Source organism: Brassica napus, unplaced genomic scaffold, assembly GCF_020379485.1.
Source record: "Brassica napus cultivar Da-Ae unplaced genomic scaffold, Da-Ae ScsIHWf_54;HRSCAF=94, whole genome shotgun sequence".
Lineage (NCBI taxonomy): Eukaryota > Viridiplantae > Streptophyta > Magnoliopsida > Brassicales > Brassicaceae > Brassica > Brassica napus.
In genome coordinates this window covers 19,772-39,070 of record NW_026016613.1, presented here as the reverse complement: position 1 = coordinate 39,070, position 19,299 = coordinate 19,772, and the positions used below count along the sequence as shown (strand labels likewise).

At 36.8% G+C, this 19,299-nt stretch overlaps 1 protein-coding gene, 2 long non-coding RNA genes and 1 other non-coding gene across 19 annotated transcripts; 2 read left to right on the top strand and 2 right to left on the bottom strand.

Annotated features, from left to right (window-relative positions):
- Positions 1-1,010: 1,010 nt before the first annotated feature.
- Positions 1,011-1,120, top strand: LOC125604430. The gene has a single exon (XR_007336199.1). It is a non-coding gene; the product is annotated as a small nucleolar RNA R71 (small nucleolar RNA).
- A 6,055-nt stretch (positions 1,121-7,175) lies between these two features.
- Positions 7,176-12,595, bottom strand: LOC125604428. 16 transcript variants are annotated; one of them, XR_007336197.1, is made up of 20 exons: positions 12,382-12,595; positions 11,959-12,218; positions 11,518-11,841; positions 11,008-11,115; positions 10,771-10,921; positions 10,603-10,645; positions 10,385-10,452; positions 10,177-10,303; positions 9,734-10,085; positions 9,568-9,651; positions 9,235-9,410; positions 8,997-9,140; positions 8,550-8,640; positions 8,318-8,434; positions 8,108-8,214; positions 7,757-8,011; positions 7,612-7,681; positions 7,435-7,505; positions 7,332-7,342; positions 7,176-7,249 (listed from the first exon to the last, which is right to left on the bottom strand). It is a non-coding gene; the product is annotated as an uncharacterized LOC125604428 (long non-coding RNA). The 16 variants fall into 16 exon arrangements; XR_007336186.1 differs by lacking the exon at positions 7,176-7,249 and having other exon boundaries at positions 7,277-7,342; positions 9,734-9,781; positions 9,862-10,085; XR_007336189.1 differs by lacking the exon at positions 7,176-7,249 and having other exon boundaries at positions 7,277-7,342; positions 9,235-9,407; positions 9,734-9,781; positions 9,862-10,085.
- A 6-nt stretch (positions 12,596-12,601) lies between these two features.
- LOC106388913 lies at positions 12,602-14,292 on the bottom strand. The gene is made up of 3 exons (XR_001277944.3): positions 14,181-14,292; positions 13,971-14,039; positions 12,602-13,819 (listed from the first exon to the last, which is right to left on the bottom strand). It is a non-coding gene; the product is annotated as an uncharacterized LOC106388913 (long non-coding RNA).
- A 242-nt stretch (positions 14,293-14,534) lies between these two features.
- On the top strand, positions 14,535-18,193 carry LOC125604427. The gene is made up of 2 exons (XM_048774826.1): positions 14,535-17,567; positions 17,942-18,193. Exons 1-2 carry the CDS (start codon positions 16,310-16,312, stop codon positions 17,968-17,970), a joined length of 1,287 nt encoding a protein of 428 aa, XP_048630783.1. The 5' UTR covers positions 14,535-16,309; the 3' UTR covers positions 17,971-18,193.
- Positions 18,194-19,299: the final 1,106 nt, after the last annotated feature.

Below are 19,299 nucleotides of genomic sequence, written 5' to 3'. Positions count from 1 at the left end.
TGAGGAACAAAAAACAACAGTAACAACTTCACCATCCTTATTGTCTTCTTCTTCTCTCCAACCTTTCCTTTACCTTTGGCTTCCACTATCTTCTGCAAGATCTCGTCATTGATCTTCTCATCAACAATCACCACTTCATCATCTATGTTGATGGCAACCCCCTCACCTAGTTTCTCAGCATCCTTGGTGAGGGTTCTAGGAGGTAACTGCTTACCACTCCTAAGGGTGATAGCTTTGGCCTCCTTGGGATTTTGGTCAGACTTTCCAGGTAGAGATCCTTGTTGGCGATTCTGGTGAGTGTTTATGGAAGCAAATTGATTCTCTAAATTCCTGACTGTAGAAGCAAGGTGTTGAGAATTTGTGTTGTTTTCTCATTGTAGCTCCCATCAATCTGGAATGAAGGTTCTTCAACTCATAACCAACTTGCTTCTCACTTCTGTCTGAGACTCCAAGATTTGCTTCAGTAAGGTATCAGTGCTGCTCTCTTGAGGAGCAGCAGAGGAACCAGACGAGAGGTTTGCTGAGGCTGATAGCTGCCTTGCTGGTTGTTTCTTGGCGGGATAGCCACTCTGTTGGTTGTTTGGATAGGATTTCTGTTGGTAGTGTTGTTGTACTGAAAGTTGGGCTCCTTTTTGTACCAGCTACCATTGTTGTTGATGAAACACAACTCCTCTTGACCTTCCAAACCTTCAACCTCATTGACAGCAAGTGAATCTTCCTGCTTGGAGTTACCAACAAACTTCAGCTGCTCTTGGGTTGCTTTTTCAGCAATGAGTAGGTCGATCTTGTCTTCCAAAGCTTGATCTCTTTTCCTCGTCTGCTTTATCATCTGTTCTACTGCCTGTCGTGGGTCTCCACTGTAGACTGCATCACTCTTTACATGTTGTCAACCAGCTCTTCTGCATCCTCCTCAGTTCTCCCCAAGAAGAACCCATTGCTAGTTGTCCAGTCTGGCTCTGTACTTAGGAAGAGCACCACGGTAGAATGTGTTCAGTAAGCTCTCCTAAAAAAAGCCATCATGGTGTGGGTATTGAGCTTGGTAGCCCTTGAATCTCTCCCAGGCTTCACTGAAGCCTTCCAAGTTCTTCTGTTGAAAGCTGGAAATCTCGTTTCTCAGCTTAGCAGTTCTTGAAGTAGAGAAGAACTTCTCTAAGAATGTTTCTTGCAGTCATCCCAAGTAGTGATGGAGTCACTGGGTGAGAGACTTCTCCCACTGACGTGCCTTATCCCCAAGAGAAAGGGAATAGCTTGAGCTTTAAGGCAGCATCTTCGGAACACCATTGGTTTTTGACAAACCACACGTAGCTGCTGACGAACCTGTCCAAGTGATCAAATGGATCCTCGAGACCAAGTCATGATACTTGTTATTCTCGATCACGCTTGAGGAGTCTGATTTGATCTCAAAAGTTGTTTGGCTGCACAACGCCACAACGGTGTCGGAATTCCCAAACTATGACCAGAATGTTTGGGGGGCGAGTAAGTTGCACATGGGTCGAGCTGCTCGTGGTTGGTTTTGAGGTTCTACCCATATCAGTACTCATATCTGCAATTGAGCCTGTTGCTCTTCTTCTCTTCTATTTCTAGCACACTCTCTCTCTAAAGCTCTGATGTCTGCAGCTATTGGAACTAGGTTTGATGGACCCCTGCTCCTCAAGTTCATACACCTGTAGATTAGAGGGAGGTGAAGAAGAAGAGAATCAGTAACAAAAGAAATAAAAAATGACTTAGTCTAAGCAAGTAAGTGATCAATTCAATGTTCAATCTACTCAGAATTTGGGCAACGGCGCCAATTGATGTTAGGAGTTTTCAAGGCTCCTAAGACAAATGTTGTAGTATAAAAGATTGTCGAACCGTTTTGAGAGATATCAAAGCACTGAGAATGCAAGTACTCACTTAATCTAAGTGCAACCAATGATTTAGATGGGTTTTAAAACTATGACTAATTAAAAGGAATAACTAAATGATACTTTCTTGACTAAGGGAAAAGAGAACTCATGGGCATAGGGATTAGACCTTGGGTGATCAAGTATCGAACTAAGGATGGCAAATGATCAATCAAACTATCAACCTTAAGTACCTAGACACAATTCTAAGCAAGCTCTATGTCTAGATGAATGCTCATTTGCTAACACATCTCAAACATCAAATGTCTTTGGTTGAATAATATGAAAGCAATCATTACTAACAAGTCTATTAGCTATCTTAGCACCTTTAACACACAAATTCTTTGGAAAGTAATACTAAAAGCCTAGGAGAGTTGTCTCGGGCATCATCGAATCGAACACCTTCGGGTGAGAAATGCCTAAGGATCAACAACTGAGTGGCCAACTCAGAAGATGCATTATGATTACTCTCTACTAGCAAGGAAATATGAATGATCTACACTAAAACATCCTAGCTCTAACCTAATCACCCTTAATCTCTGATGTTAGGAGTTTTCAAGGCTCCTAAGACAAATGTTCTAGTATAAAAGATTGTCGAACCAGTTCTGAGGGATATCAAAGCACTGAGAATGCAAGTACTCACTTAATCTAAGTGCAACCAATGATTTAGATGGGTTTTAAAACTATGACTAATTAAAAGGAATAACTAAATTACTTTCTTGACTAAGGGAAAAGAGAACTCATGGGCATAGGGATTAGACCTTGGGTGATCAAGTATCGAACTAAGGATGGCAAATGATCAATCAAACTATCAACCTTAAGCCTAGACCAATTCTAAGCAAGCTCTATGTCTGTCTAGATGAATGCTCATTTGCTAACACATCTCAAACATCAAATGTCTTTGGTTGAATAATATGAAAGCAATCATTACTAACAAGTCTATTAGCTATCTTAGCACCTTTAACAACAAATGTCTTTGGCAAAGTATACTAAAAGCCTAGGAGAGTTGTCTCGGGCATTTCATCGAACACCTTTCGGGTGAGAAATACCTAAGGATCAACAACTGAGTGGCCAACTCAGAAATGCATTATGATTACTCTATTAGCAAGGAAATATGAATGATCTACACTAAAACATCCTAGCTCTAACCTAATCACCCTTAATCTCCCTAACCCATGAATTCAAAAGGTGATTACTCACTAATCTCCATGATTCCTCTTAAACCCATATTGGATTTCAGATTAACCATGTAGAGAAATAGATAAGAATCAACAAGAACACAAGAACATAACAAATCAAAATCCAAGAGATGAACTTCTCAAGAGAGTTCTTGTATTTCTCAATAGATCAAAAGATAAAAGATAATCTGCCTCTGGTGGCTACAAAAGATGTTTAAAACATATGTTTTAGAAATGTAAAACGTGCATAATGAAATGACAAAAGGCCCTTAGTAAAATGAAATCGAGCAGATAATAGGCGCGGAGCGACCTCGGCATGTCGCTCCGACAAGTCGCTCCGGCCTTCGGGAGCGACCTCAGTGGGTCGCTCTGAGAGGTCGCTCCAGGCTTCGCTTCGTGTCGTCTCGCCCATAGAGACGCGAGCGACCTCGGGGTGTCGCTTGGGGAGGTCGCTCCGAGAGGGGGTGTGTGAGATGCGGCGACTTCGTGGTGTGCTCCGGGAGGTCGCTCGGGCTCGTTCTCGTCTCGCGTCTCCGAGTGATGAAACCGCGAGCGACTTCTCCCTGTCGCTCTGGTAAGGTCGCTCCAATAGGGAGGTCAGAGCGATTTGGTGGTGTCGCTCCGGACTGGTCGTCGCTCCATGCCTGCTCGTCCAATGATCACCTGTTTCACGTCCTTTAAGCTCCAAATGCATCCAAATGTCCCCAAGAACTCCATGTGGCACTCCAACACCTAATGAGGACAATAAATGCAAAATGCAACCTAGACATGGCTAAATCCTAATCTATATGATGAAAATGCTAACGGATGAATGGATAATAAAACAATGCAAAATATGCAGATATCAATCTCCCTAACCATGAATTCAAAAGGTGATTACTCACTAATCTCCATGATTCCTCTTAAACCCATATTGGATTTCAGATTAACCAATGTAGAGAAATAGATAAGAAATCAACAAGAACACAAGAACATAACAAATCAAAATCCAAGAGATGAACTTCTCAAGAGAGTTCTTGTGTATTTTTCAATAGATCAAAAGATAAAAATAATATGCCTCTGGTGGCTACAAAAGATGTTTAAAAACATAGGTTTTAGAAATGTAAAACGTGCATAATGAAATGACCAAAAGGCCCTTAAGTAAAATATAAATCGAGCAGATAATAGGCGCGGAGCGACTTCGGCATGTCGCTCCGACAAGTCGCTCCGGCCTTCGGGAGCGACCTCAGTGGGTCGCTCTGAGAGGTCGCTCCAGGCTTCGCTTCGTGTCGTCTCGCCATAGAGACGCGAGCGACCTCGGGGTGTCGCTTTGGGAGGTCGCTCCGAGAGGGGTGTGAGATGCGAGCGACTTCGTGGTGTCGCTCCGGGAGGTCGCTCCGGGCTCGTTCTCGCGTCTCCGAGTGATGAAACCGCGAGCGACTTCTCCCTGTCGCTCTGGTAAGGTCGCTCCAATAGGGAGGTCAGAGCGACTTGGTGGTGTCGCTCCAGACTGGTCGCTCCATGCCTTGCTCGTCCAATGATCACCTGTTTCACGTCCTTTAAGCTCCAAATGCATCAAATGTCCCCAAGAATCCATGTGGCACTCCAACACCTAATGAGGACAATGAATGCAAAATGCAACCTAGACATGGCTAAATCCTAATTTATATATGATGAAAATGCTAATGGATGAATGATGGATAAAACAATGCAAATATGCAAGATATCAGTTTTTATTTTTATTATGGTGTGTACAATTTTAGTCTTTTATTTTATTTTAGGTCATCTAATTTCATTTCTACTTTTCTATGTTTCTTGTCAGATTTTTATATTAGTATCATGTACATATTGTGTAGTTTTATATATTTTTATTTATATATTGGTACTAAAATTATATTTTTTTTTTGTTTTACTACGAAGATGGTGATTTTTTTACAAATCATATAATTCTACTATATATTATTTAGTAAAACTTGAAAATTTTAATTTATTTTAAATATAAGTAAGTTTAACTTTCACTAATTTTTTACAACATTTTCACTAATTGTTTTTTGTCATCAACTTATATAGACTCATACTGCACTATTTGTTTTATTATATTCCTTATATATCATATATTTGTTTCACTAATAAAATTGGAAAATATAATTGTTTTACTTAATTTTTAATATTTTTCCTACTTGGATAATAAATAGAATAGTTTTATTAGGGTTAATACATAAACATTGGTTATTTCTCTTTTTTTTCTTAGATATTTTAAAATTGATGATATGGAAAATAGCCGATTTATTATGACTAAATTTACTTTTAATTATTTGTGTAACATGGAAAGGTCTATTGATTGTTACTAATTACAAATCTAGATGTATGTTTGAATTATTAATGTTATTGTATTTGAAAACCAAGCATCATGTTATCTGAAACAATTATGATTTTAAGATAAAAAATTATAACCTTCAAATTTCGATTTTATTATTATATTAGTTTACTTATTATATATTAAGCATCTATTATATTTTATCATTAATTTTAGATATTTTTATTTATTAAATATTCCGGTTCTGATTAGAAGTAATTACTTACATATATACAGTGGTAGTAATATAACTATATTTATTAAGCCTTGTCTATAATAATCATGCTGTTTTTTTGTTTATGATATAAAAAATAATAAATAATTTTTGGATTGTTTTCAATTGCTTGCCGAATAAATTTAATCATAAATAAATTTTATCTTTATATTATTTTATGTAATTTTTAATCAATCCACAATTTAGTTTATTTTCCCTATATTGATTCTCAAAATAAAAATACATTATGTTATACCAAATCTCACTAAAATATATTTATATATTTACTCTGAACAACCAACCTAAATGTAAAATTAAAAAAAATATCAAAATGTTAATATATTTACAAAATGTTATGGTTGAATTCAAAGAAGTAGATGCAATCTAATATACTCAAGTGGTAATTAAACCTACTAGATATTACATATACAAAATCACATTTCTAATTCAAAAATAAAATATTATTAATATAAAATATACATATAAATTATAAATATAACTTATAAAAATATTTAAATTAAAAATAAAATATTAATTTGAAACGTAATTTGCATACATATAAACTAAACTTACATATTAGAGTTATAAAACGTAATATGCATACATATAAACTAAACTTACATAAGTTGTACGATAGTAATGATAAATTATAACAAATTTATATTTAAAAAATAAAAGATAAATTAATAATTAATAATTCGAGAGCCGTATATAAAATTAGTTCAAGAACAAAGGAAGCAAAAAAAAAAAAAAAACAAAGAAAGTAAGCATTGAAAGAAGCGACTAAAGAAGCAAACAAAGCAAATAAGGAGAAATAGAAAATGATTTTTACCCCAAAAAAAAAGAAGTAGAGCAAGCAATGATCTAAACATAAAATCAAGGACGCAACAAATCACTAAGTAGAGAAACACGTAATGAACAAAGCATATGAATCAAAGAAGGAAGTAAACAAGTTGACCATGTAAGGAAGCAATCAAGGAAGTAAGAAAAGAAGCACCGTTGAAACAAATGAACAAGACAAGAAATCAAGGAATCAAATATGCATGAACGAATGAATGTATACAATGTGTTCCCCTATCACAATAATCAAACTTTATGTGCATCAAGGAATCAAATATATATGATTTATGGATGTAGTAATGATGCAGATATGCATGATATATGCATTATGTTTCGAAATCGCAACAATCACGTGGACCAAAAGCAAAGATATATGAATGTATGTATGTTATGTACGCATGTATGCATGTATGTATGCATGTAATGATGCATGTATGCATGAACGTATGCATGTATGCATGAACGTATGCAAGGTTTTCTGAAATCACAACGATCACACTTTCTGTGGATAGCGAAGATACGTTCTTCTTGCGAATCATAGGGGAAAAATGTAAGACTGGACAAAAAGAACGAGGCTGAATACCTGAATGGTGAAGCTTCTTGCACTCCCAACTCTCTGGCACAGTTTATAGGCCACAAAACGAATGATAAGAAGATATGTACATTGTCATATCTAGATTTAAAACAAGGTTAAACTGTAATACCTTATCCGGTTGGTAAATGTAATATTTTTTCATGAGTTTTGGTGCAGGTTTCTTGGCAGAGCCAACACATCACCTGGGCGGAGTATCTGACCATTCTGTTGATGTGTTTGGTGACGAAAGTAAGTATACCCGCGATGACTGATATGCGTATTATGGAGTTTTAGACAAAGATCTCACAACTGAATAGCCTGTTATAAAAAAAGTTAAGTCAGGAATGGTGCAAACAACTAAAAGATGTTGATAACCAGAACTCAAATTAAGGTTAATTTGCTCTTACTACCTGTTGTGGGATGGATGTACCATGCTAGCTGCAGCACCAAAGGCGAGATTCTTTTGGCAAGGAACCACCGACTGGGATATAAGACCATTCATGTAATTAACAAAGCCAATTAACAGAAGTTTTTCATTGTTGTTCAACAAAGTCGAGCTTTAGTTTTTTTTCCTTGTATAGATTTACCTCTTAACATGAGCTTCGTTTTTAGCAAATCAATGGGCATGATGACATCTTTTGAGGGTAGACATGTCTCCTGCAAGGGATTCCAGGTGATGAGCAACGGAACTTTCGTGGTGACGATTGTAATAGAAAGAGAGAAGAAACAAACCTCAAATAACACTTTTGTCTTTGTCATAGGCATGGCGTACAGAAACGTTGGATACTCAGCTTCTAAGCTCCTAACTTTCTGGTTCGCATACTCTCCGTAATTCATGCAAACCATCTGCTCTGGATCATACGGACTGTCTTCCACTTGAAGTTTTCAAACAGAACAGTCTCAAAAGATTCATACTATACCTCCACCTCTAGCCATATGCAGCTTGAACAGGGACACTCTACGTCTTCCAACTTCGTACGGCAAGAGCTTCTCCAGAAGAAACAGTGGCAAGCATTTGCCACAAAGGTCAGGAAACGTTCTTACTAAGGCAATAGTACCATATCACTGATTCCACTCTCGTACCTGCACGGAACAATGGTGTTTTTTCACAGGAAATAAACCTAAGGCCATCAGGAGCTTCTGTTATGCTCCCAACTTTCGAGCTAAGATACGAGACACACGTCACACACCTATGAAACATGAATAAGGTATATTATATATCTAATCAGGAGATGAACAATAGCTAGTGAAATAGTTTCTCCAAAGATGAATAGTGTAACTATTTTTAATTACCTCCTCAAGAGCTAAGTTATAAATTCAATCTCTTGACAGAATCTGTAATGATTCTACGACTTTCTTCTGTGCTGATTTCCAGAGGAATTTTGACTCTGATACTTCTAATAACCATCACTTAAAGATGAAAATAAACACACATATTATTAGATTAAAAGAATACCATGCCTTCAAAAATGAACTTCGAAAAAGAGAAAGTTCATAAATTATAATTTGAAGTTTATTCTCTCACTTTCGCATTTCTGTGAACTAGGAAATTGAAAAGAAATTTGATTGCTCCAACTATAATTCTGAGATGGGACTTGAATTCACTGCAACAGAAACTGAATAAAAAAGAAAGGTAACTATTATTAGGACATGTGAGTAGCAAAGATAAGCGAAATGGTATCTACTTAGTTCTCATAACTGCTCCCACATCGTGGATCTTGCTTGTACTCTTTCTCATATACAAATATAGTTCAGATCTAGAGTGATGTCAGATACCTAAAGTGCCTCACAAGTAAATTTAAATTTGACCCTTTTTGAAGTTTCCAAAGCTACTCCAAATAATCAAGCGAATGAGAACACTGTGACATATAAGTACTTTTCTGTTTCTGAGACTACTAATGAGAACATAATTTTGGACTCTTTTTGTGTCTCTGCCATTTCAGAGTTCCATGGTCTGACATTTTATAATTACCTGAGAGAAGATACCAAGACTCCTTGAGACACCAAAGGAAAGAGGACGGTGTAGTCCCTGTTCATTGAGCCATCACAGGTTCTTCACCTATGACAAGCCATCACTCTATGTAGTCCCTGTTCATTGAGGGACGATGAAGCATACCTGATAGCAAAAGAACAGTAATATGTTCAATTCCATTTGTGTGGGCAAAAGGAACTTGTCGTCAAAGTAAAACGAAGGTATTTGTGACACTAACCAAGTGGTGAAAATTCAATCACTCGGTATTCAGTGATAGCATGCTGGAGAGGTTTTACATATGCGACACTAACCAGTTGTTTTCTCGAGGAATATACAATGAAAAGGCGTTGCAGCCGTTTGTGTTCTTCCCAACACCAAAAGTCCACTACAGTCTCTGTCAAGTCTGTGCACCTACTAAATACACCATACTTGCATTAGCCAAGATATTCATTATATTCTTCCAGATTAACTAGGCTTAACATATTTATTTTATAAATCACACTATTTTCAGGTTCAGTGTACGTTTTGATACATTTTCTAATTAGTACATTACTATGATTCCCCTACTAACCAGCTGAGGAGATTCTGATTTATCAAAAGTCAAGCAAGTGGCAGCATATAGTTCATCAATACTGGCTTTGACCCCAGTTCCTCCCTGAGCAAGAGCAAAAGTCTATCAGTTCTCACAAGCTCCAAGAACAAGATACATCAGAAAGCATGTAGTATATATGACTTACTTGAACAGCCATACCATGAGGTTTATTCAAAACAATATTAGCTGCATCCTGGCAAATTAAATCACAGTTTAGATCTAATCAATCTATATAACATAAAAAACAAACCAAAAGTACAGAGAATTCAAAACTTTGTATAACACCAAACTGCAAACAATTTGCGCTCTTCTTCACTGCAATTTCTTTCTTGGATATTGATTCGCACAAAAAAATCTGATAAGGTTCATTTTCAGTTGCTTTAGGCTTCTTCAGCTCAGTAAGATCATCAGACGAAGATGTAGACTTGAAGGGAGTGTGTTCTTCTGTAATATTTCGGTTTCTAACTCCACTTGGGGGAATTACAGGGTTAGACTCCCTGCAAAAAAAAGGAATAACGCTTTAGGAAGCCCATATCTGAACATGACTGTTAAAAAAAAAACATAGGACTGAGATGTATGGGATAGTACTTTATGGAACAAGGTATTGTCTCGATTGTTGCTTTGATAGGAGCAGGCGAAGCATTTCTAAGACCTCTTATTATGTGATTAGCTCCACTCTGCCTTTTAAAAGCTGCACTTCTTCCATTATTGGCATCTGCAAATAACAAAGAGCTTAATCTAATGAAGGGGGAAATTACATAAGTCTAAGAATATTTACTTCACAAACTACAATCACCAGTGTAGTTTGAAGCTAAGTTCCTCCGTCCGTTCCTTCCCCATGTCTTGAGCTTTTTGGATTAAATTCTGCAACAGGCAGTACAAAGTAATCATGAATTACCATGAGATGTTCTAAGAGAGTGTGATCGACAAAAATTCTGAACGATGCCAAGTGACTCCACAAACAAAAAGAAACTGAAAAAAGAGTGAATGATTTGTAACAGTGAGAAAGCCTACCTCTTTCTTTGTCTCCCGTTTGCTTTTACGTCACGAAACGTATCTGAAACATTCGGAAGATCATATTATAATATATGAGTACAAAACTGCCACAAAAAACAAAGTTTGATGCAATATTTTTTATGGAATATGAGCTTTCAATAGTCTCAAAAAAATGGGAATACATACACCACTATGTTCATCACAATCAGAGCAAAAAATAACTCTTTTCACTAGAATTCTGCAGTGGAAAGGGTTCCTTCAATTGCTGCAGACCAACGGCGAGATTCTTTTGTTCAGTGTTTGGCAAGGACCCACCGACTGGGATATAAAACCATTCCTGTAATTAACGAAGCCAACCAATAGAAGTTTTTCATTGTTGTTCAACAAAGTCGAGCTTTACTTTTTTGCATTGTATTGATTTACCTCTTCATAAGTCTTTAGAATATGGATTCAGAGTGTATCTAATCTTAACATGAGCTTTTTTTTTAGCAAATCAAAGGGCCTGGCATCTTTTGAGGCCAAACATGTTTCCTGCAAGGGATTCTAGCCGATATGTAACAGAACTTTCATGGTGACGATTGTAATAGAAGGAGAGAAGAATACTAATCTTTGTCGTACAGAAACATTGGATACTCAGCTTATAAGCTCCTAACTTTCTGGTTCGTATACTTAGTTCTCATAACTGCTCCCACAAGTGGAACATAGTCTTATCGTGGATCTTGCTTGTACTTTTTCTCATATCCAAATATAGTTCATCTCTAGAATAATGTCAGATACCTAAAGCTTGACCGTTTTTGAAGTTTCCAAAGCTACTCCAAATAATCAATCGAATGAGAACACTGTGACATACAAGTGCTTTTCTGTTCTGAGACTACTAATGATAACATAATTTTGGAAGATATACGCATAACTAAAAAAAAGTGAAGGCGTTACCTGGCTGAAGGACTCTAGTTGTGTCTCTGCCATTTTAAAGTTCCATCCGAGATGGACCTGTTATTTTCAGAAACTAGTCTGTGACTATGTAGGAGTGTTTCTAATGTTAGTTCCTGATTTGATCTGAGGGAGATGTAGTTTATCCCCAGGAGCATCCTACTATGGAAGCGGTAAGTAAGACTGTTATTGGAACCTGTTTGGGCTCAAGAACTCTTGAAAGTACATATAAAGGGTAAATAATAGAGATCGTAAGGGAAAAAGTTTAGAGGTAGTGTTGCCTGAAAAGGTGAATTGCCTGTTGAGATGCTGTTATGGAACACAGACCTGGATTATCAACAAAATATACAAAACAGTGATTAAGCATTGCATTCAAATATTCTAAGGTCAGGACACAGAAAACAAAAAAAAGACATTGTGTGTGGCCTCTTGAACATAACCGACCTGATGAGTGTCTTTGATTGGTAAAAACTTCTCGTTCAGTTTATCTAATTCCAAACCTTCTACAAGGTGAACGGCTTGATCTGACAGCAGTTTATCTAATTACACGCACCAACACTGTAAGATTTACTAAAATTAGCTATCGTTCACCAACCTAGCTGAAGCCCCATATGATGATGATTTCCCATGAGAATACTTGATGGTGGAGTCATCACACCCAGTAGTACAGTTGTCACAAGATGTCTCTTTCACAAACATCTGACCTGAGAAGCGATTGATTATAATCAAATTCAAAAAAACAAAAACAAGGTCGAATCAAATAAGAGGCTGAAATCGAACTCAGGAAACAATCTGAAGAACCTTTAACTGCTTAGCTATAAGAATACATAATGCACTTAAAGCAACAGAGATGAAGAGAAACTATACCTTGATCTGCCTGACTACCGCAATTAGAAGTGGCAATAACCACTGATCTTGTTGTGACCTCTTAGAATGTATGTATGTATGTATGTATAATGTGTGCATATGTATGTATGTATGAATGTATGCATATGAATGTATGTATGTGTGCATATGAATGTATGTATATGTCAATATATGCATTTCTCTGAGAAGAACCCATTCGCGAAGAACACTAAACTAAGTGTAAAATATAATAGAATAGATATATTATTGTATTGTGTTTAATAAGAGAATACAATATGCATGTATATAGTGGTAACATTAACATAATGTTAACACTAGATAATGCTAACTTTCCTAAACACTTAATGTAAATATGCTAAAATATTTTGAGAGTAACTTGTTCTTCAAATCTTTCCTTTTATTCTTGAGGGTCTTCATGGGTTTCACAGGCTTCACAGACTTGGTCCGTAAGATACATATCTTCCGGCCCAACATATCTCTAATACTCCCCCGCACGACAAACGTGGGATGCAACACGCAAATCTGCAATCACAAAGCAGACCACGTATGTCGTGGACACTATGTCGAAGAAAACAAATCAGTAGATTCCTTCGGGAATAAACTTCAACTTAGACAAGGAGGGATGAAATCTTCAGCTCTTCTTCGGTCTTGACAATGAGAATACATCTCGTGGGCGCAACTGCAGCTCCATAAACAATTATCCTTGACTTGGACAGTCCATAACACGGACTAAAAAAACTGACCTAAGAATTTGAACGTTCAACTAGAACTCCCCTGTAATGGTTAAACTATAACCAATAAATCCCATGAGAAAACAACTGTTGAGAAATTCTAAACTATAGAAAAATCTCAGATAGAAAATAACCCATGTGAAACTACAAACCTTAACCCTCAATAATTCTCAAGCATTCACCAAAATAAAAAAAAATAAAAAATCCTTTGACTTAGATAACGTACTTAACAAAACCCTAATACTTATTATTAAGAAGTATCCCTAATGAGAGAACTTGACGTATACGTTGACGTCTTCGTCTGAATCGTCGTCACCACCTTCTTTGCCATCATCAACACCACCGATGGTAAGCATCTTCGAAGTTTAAAACTTATAACGCGAAAGCTTAATTTTGATCCCTACGAATCGTCTGCTCTGATACCATGTAAAATATAATAGAATAGATATATTATTGTATTGTGTTTAATAAGAGAATACAATATGCATGTATATAGTGGTAACATTAACATAATGTTAACACTAGATAATGCTAACTTTCCTAAACACTTAATGTAAATATGCTAAAATATTTTGAGAGTAACTTGTTCTTCAAATCTTTCCTTTTATTCTTGAGGGTCTTCATGGGTTTCACAGGCTTCACAGACTTGGTCCGTAAGATACATATCTTCCGGCCCAACATATCTCTAATACTAAGTCTCTGCTCTGCTGCACAAGAAAGATACGCAACATCTATTAGTGAAGAAAAAAATAATCGAAAGGGCTAAAGCAAAAATTGACTTGAACAGACAGTTTTCTAGAAGCTTCGTAATCAATTCCCAAGATCAAAAATCAGTGATCGTATGGTGTGAGATTATACCTTTTTCTCAAAGAAACCATTAAACATCAGCAAATCGGATTCTTCATCCATGAGAGATCTTAATTTTTTCTGGAATTGAGAAAAGACGAAGGAAGGTGAGAGAAGCAAGAGTAACTGAGAAGAATCTAATCGATTAAAAACACCAATAGAGTAAAAAAAAGATTCAAACCCTAAAAAATAACAACAATCGCAAGGAAATAGGAATCAAACCAAAACTCTAATTTCAATTTCGGATTCAAAATCGTCCCGTTGAAGCCAAGATCAATCTCTCTCTCTAAACGGCTATATCTTCTTCCTCTTGGGCATCTCTTTACAATGATTCATTTTAATCCGTTATGTTGAATTATATACTTTCTAATTTTAATTTGAAAACCAAATGCCCAAAATATCCTAAGGCCGGCCCGTTTCATTAATGTAATTTTATGGGTGATTAACGTTTTTGCTTTTTTCTTTTAAAAATTCAGTGAACTAAATTTTTTTTTTTGTCAACAGTGAACTAAACTTAAAACACTTTTCAATAATGTAGCTCTTCATATTTATTATTTTATGTATTAACAATTCAAAAATATTTATAGGATTTCATTAAGCCATGTAAAGTAAAAACTAAAAATGAAGTATGAACAAAACACTTATTGCTTATCATGTGTTTGTGCTAAACTGGTAATTAGAGCATCACCAATGTATATCTCTATGTTTTCTTCTAAAATAAAGATCTCTATTATAGATGTAGAATTGCTCCAATATGTACCTATAATAGAGTTCATTTATTTTAGAGGTAAATATAGAAAAAAATTATTTTTTTGTCTCTATATTTAGAAGTGAAAATAGCATATCTCTATATTTTTCCCTATAAATAGAAAAATTCTATTACAGAGACATACATTAGAGCAAATCCACTTCTATAGAGATGAAAGTAGATATGGGTTGGAGATGATCTTATTAAACCAATAAATTTCCTGCAGAGCATCGAGACCTCTGCTAATCAGTAATTCTTTAGGTTTCTAACTTAATCAACGACAAAACTCCACAACAAGAAATATAAAACGAATATCTGAAAGTAAAAAAAGAAGTTAATTGTTGTTATGTTTGGATCAAGAAAACTGAGAAATGACAATTTCTTGAGACGTATACAAAACTAAGCTGTATTAGATTGCAGCCTCTCTGGTCTATATGGCCATGTCCCACCCATGGTCCCATAGTTTGATGAGAAGATGAATAAAAATGTTGAAAGGTTCTTATATTCCCCTTCCATCTAATTGCATCTAGTTAGCAATCAGATGTTTCAAAGTTGTGTATGTTCCAAAGCCATTGTCTTTGTATGTTTCAAGAGCCACTATCATTAATTTAAATTTGTTTAGAAAATAGATATTTTGTTCTTATGAATTAACAACAAAAACATATAAAAACTTTAGATAAACCAAACTAGTATTATCATATTCTCTTCATGGTTTTTAAATTAAGAAGTAAGAGAGAATCTACAAGACAATCTACAACGTGTATATATATGAGAAGCATGAGATACTTGGAAAAGAAGGAGCTACGTGTATATATGAGAAGTTGTGTAAATGGGCGTTCCTCACATTCCTACTTCATGTTTAGAAATTAGAACGCTAGCTAGCTAGATACAAGAATATAGAAAGCTTCTTACGTGGTAAACTACTAAACTGATGTTATGGAAATGATGCAGAGATTATGAAGATGAGTTCAAAAGCATGTGTAGTGAGAGAGTAGAGGGTTTTGTTGGAATCAAGGTATCTGCGTCTCCAAACTGTGCGCACTACTTAACATTCTTGATCCGTGATGATCAGCGTAAAGGCTGCTGGATTTCTTCATCTTCTTCTGAGCCAGAATCATCATCCTCCTCCTCATCCACTTCATAATCTTCATCCTGTTCATCCTCTGCAACCTCTTCCTCCCAAAGACTGGGGTCGATAGCTTCATGTCAAGAGGAGGATTGTATTAGATACAATAGAGTATTGGTTTATTATGGTTAGAGGTTAACCACTCCGGTTTGAGTCTCCTTTAGCTTATCCGGAGTATTTAAACAAACTGTGTAACAAACTATTTTGGTTATCACATTAATTCAAGTTACTTCAATATGGTATCAGAGCAGAGCCTGTGACGATTCTCCATCATCGAGCTTCATGAGTTCTTCGATTCTTCAAATTCTTCGTCTCTTCATCGAGGATCTGATTGTGTTCGAGCTCGAGATCGTCTTCTCCGTCTACTTCCTTTCGGCTTTGCTTCTTCTCCTTTGTTGAAGCTCTCTGCGTTTCTTGATTTCACTCCGATTCTTGTGAAATCAACTACGCTGCATCATTTCTCCGATCGTCATCGCGATGAGTTCACCTTCTTCAAATCGTCACCTTGATCACTATGAAAATCCATACTACCTTCATAGCTCGGATCATGCCGGTCTCGTCCTTGTTTCCGATCGCCTCAACACCGGTGCAGAGTTCCATTCATGGCGACGCTCGGTTCGTATGGCTCTCAACGTCAGGAATAAACTTGGATTCATCGATGGTACGATTCCTAAACCTCCTGATAATCATCGAGACTCGGGATCTTGGTCACGTTGCAATGATATGGTAGCTACGTGGTTAATGAACTCTGTATCCAAGAAGATAGGTCAAAGCTTATTGTTTGTGTCCACCGCTGAATCGATCTGGAAGAATATTCTCTCTAGATTCAAACAAGATGATGCTCCGCGCGTTTATGAGATTGATCAGAAGTTGAGTTTGATTCAGCAAGGCTCTGATGATGTAACCACTTACTATACTGCGTTGGTTACTCTTTGGGAAGAGCACAAGAACTATGTTGAATTGCCTGTGTGTTCTTGTGGAAAGTGTGAGTGCAATGCTGCTGAGCTATGGGAACGTCTTCAGGAACGTAGCAGAGTTACCAAATTCCTGATGGGGCTGAATGAATCTTATGAATCAACACGTCGTCATATCCTGATGCTAAAGCCAATTCCACCTATTGAGGAGGTGTTTAATCTGGTGACACAGGATGAACGTCAGAGAGCTATCAAGCCGAGCTCTACTCCAGCAAGTGTTGTTTTTCAAGCATCTGGTCCAGATGAGACTTTACTTTCTGCTCCTCCTGATCATTCAGCTTTTGCTGCAGCTCATGCCAACTCAGGATACCGTCCAAAGCAACGTCCTTTGTGTACCTATTGTGGTCAACTTGGTCACATTGTTGATAAATGCTTTCGTCTTCATGGTTATCCTCCTGGTCACAAGTTCAATAAGTCATCTAATCCTGGACAAGGCACTCACGCTACTGCTGGTTATGCTCCTCGGGGACAGAACAATTACAACCAAAGGGGGATGCAGCCGCAGAACAGCTACAATCAACGATCGATGCAGCAGCAGAACAATCATTACACTCAACCACAACACTCTCAACAAGCTAATGCTGTTGCTCAACAGATTGTTCCTGCTTCATCAACTTCTCTCCCTGGTCAGATGGATGTCAATCAAATTCAGGCATTACTTCAACAGCTTCAGGCTTACGTTAGTCCTTCTGTGAATGCAATTTCTAGTAAGCAGTCTTCCGTCTCTGAAAATGGATACATGGCACCCCAATCTACTTCTGGTATCATCCATTTTCCTTCTACCAGTTTAAAATTTCAAAACAATATTCTCACTTTTCAAAATCAGTGCCTTTCTTCTCTTTCAAATTCTATTGCTAGTGATTCTTGGATAATTGACAGTGGAGCTACCACACATGTTTGTTCTGATCTTTCACTCTTTAGTAACACTTCGTCTGTGCTTGGTGTTACAGTCTCTCTCCCCAATGGTCTTCGTGAAAACATAACTCATATAGGCACTGTGCATATTAACTCTTTCATTGTCTTGCATAATGTTCTTCACGTTCCATCTTTCAAGTTTAACCTGATAAGTGTTGGTAGCCTTCTTCGTGATAGTAACTTCTCTGCTCACTTCTATCCTGATTTTTGTCTATTCCAGGAGTCTATTCAGGGATTGATGATTGGTAGAGGCATTCTTCTTCAAAACCTTTATGTTCTTGAGCTTAATAATACTACTGCTTCTTCTCTGCCTTTCTGTGGAACCTTGCGAGCCGATGAGACTCTCTGGCATCAACGCCTTGGACATCCATCAGCTTCCAAGTTAAAGCAAATGTCTGGTATTCTGAATATTCCTGTCTCTACTATTGATAAGTCTGAATACTGTTCTGTTTGTCCTTTGGCAAAACAGAAGCGTCTTTCTTTTGAGTCTAGTGTTACTGTGTCTGTATCACCATTTGATTTGATTCATTTAGACGTTTGGGGTCCTTTCTCTGTTGAGTCTGTTGAAGGATATCGATATTTTCTTACCATAGTCGACGATTGTACTCGTGTTACTTGGATATACATGATGCGTAATAAAAATGATGTTCTCACTGTTTTTCCAGAGTTTATTCAACATGTTTCTACTCAGTATAAATCTGTTATTAAAGTGATTCGTAGTGATAATGCACCTGAACTCGCCTTTACTCAACTTGTTAAACAACATGGTATGATTCATCAATTTTCATGTGCATATACACCGCAACAGAAGTCCATTGTCGAACGCAAACATCAGCATATATTGAATGTTGCTCGGGCATTATTGTTTCAATCTAGTGTTCCTCTGATATATTGGAGTGATTGTGTGTGCACTGCAGTGTTTCTTATCAACAGAACTCCTTCTATTCTTCTAGGTAACAAGACTCCATATGAATTGTTGACAAAGAAAGTTCCTAATTACTCAATTTTGAAATCGTTTGGTTGTCTTTGTTATGTGTCTACATTGCCTAAAGATCGAAACAAATTCACTGCTCGAGCTGATTCATGTGTTTTCCTTGGTTATCCTTCTGGTTACAAAGGGTACAAGGTTTTACATCTTGATACTAATCGGATTTCAGTAACCAGAAACGTGGTTTTTCATGAAACAATTTTCCTTTATAAAGATGACAAGACTAATGTTTCTGATTCTTCTTCTACAATCTTTGATAACACTATACTTCCGTTGCCTATTCCTGTGATCATTGATAGTGTTCCTGAACATGTAGATTTGCATTCACCTCATAATGAACCTGTTATGAGAGAGACTGTACCAGTAAGCACAGGTCAAGGGAATCTTTTGGGTGGAAGACCAAAACGAAATGTGAAAACTCCAAGTTACTTGTCTCAGTATCACTGCAATCTTGTGAGGTGCTCTCTTTCTCAAACCTCTCTTGATTCATCTTCTACTCCTTTTTTATCTACTTCCACACCATATCCAATATCCTCTGTTCTCTCTTATTCCCACTTTACACCTTTATATCAATCTTATATTCTTTCTTA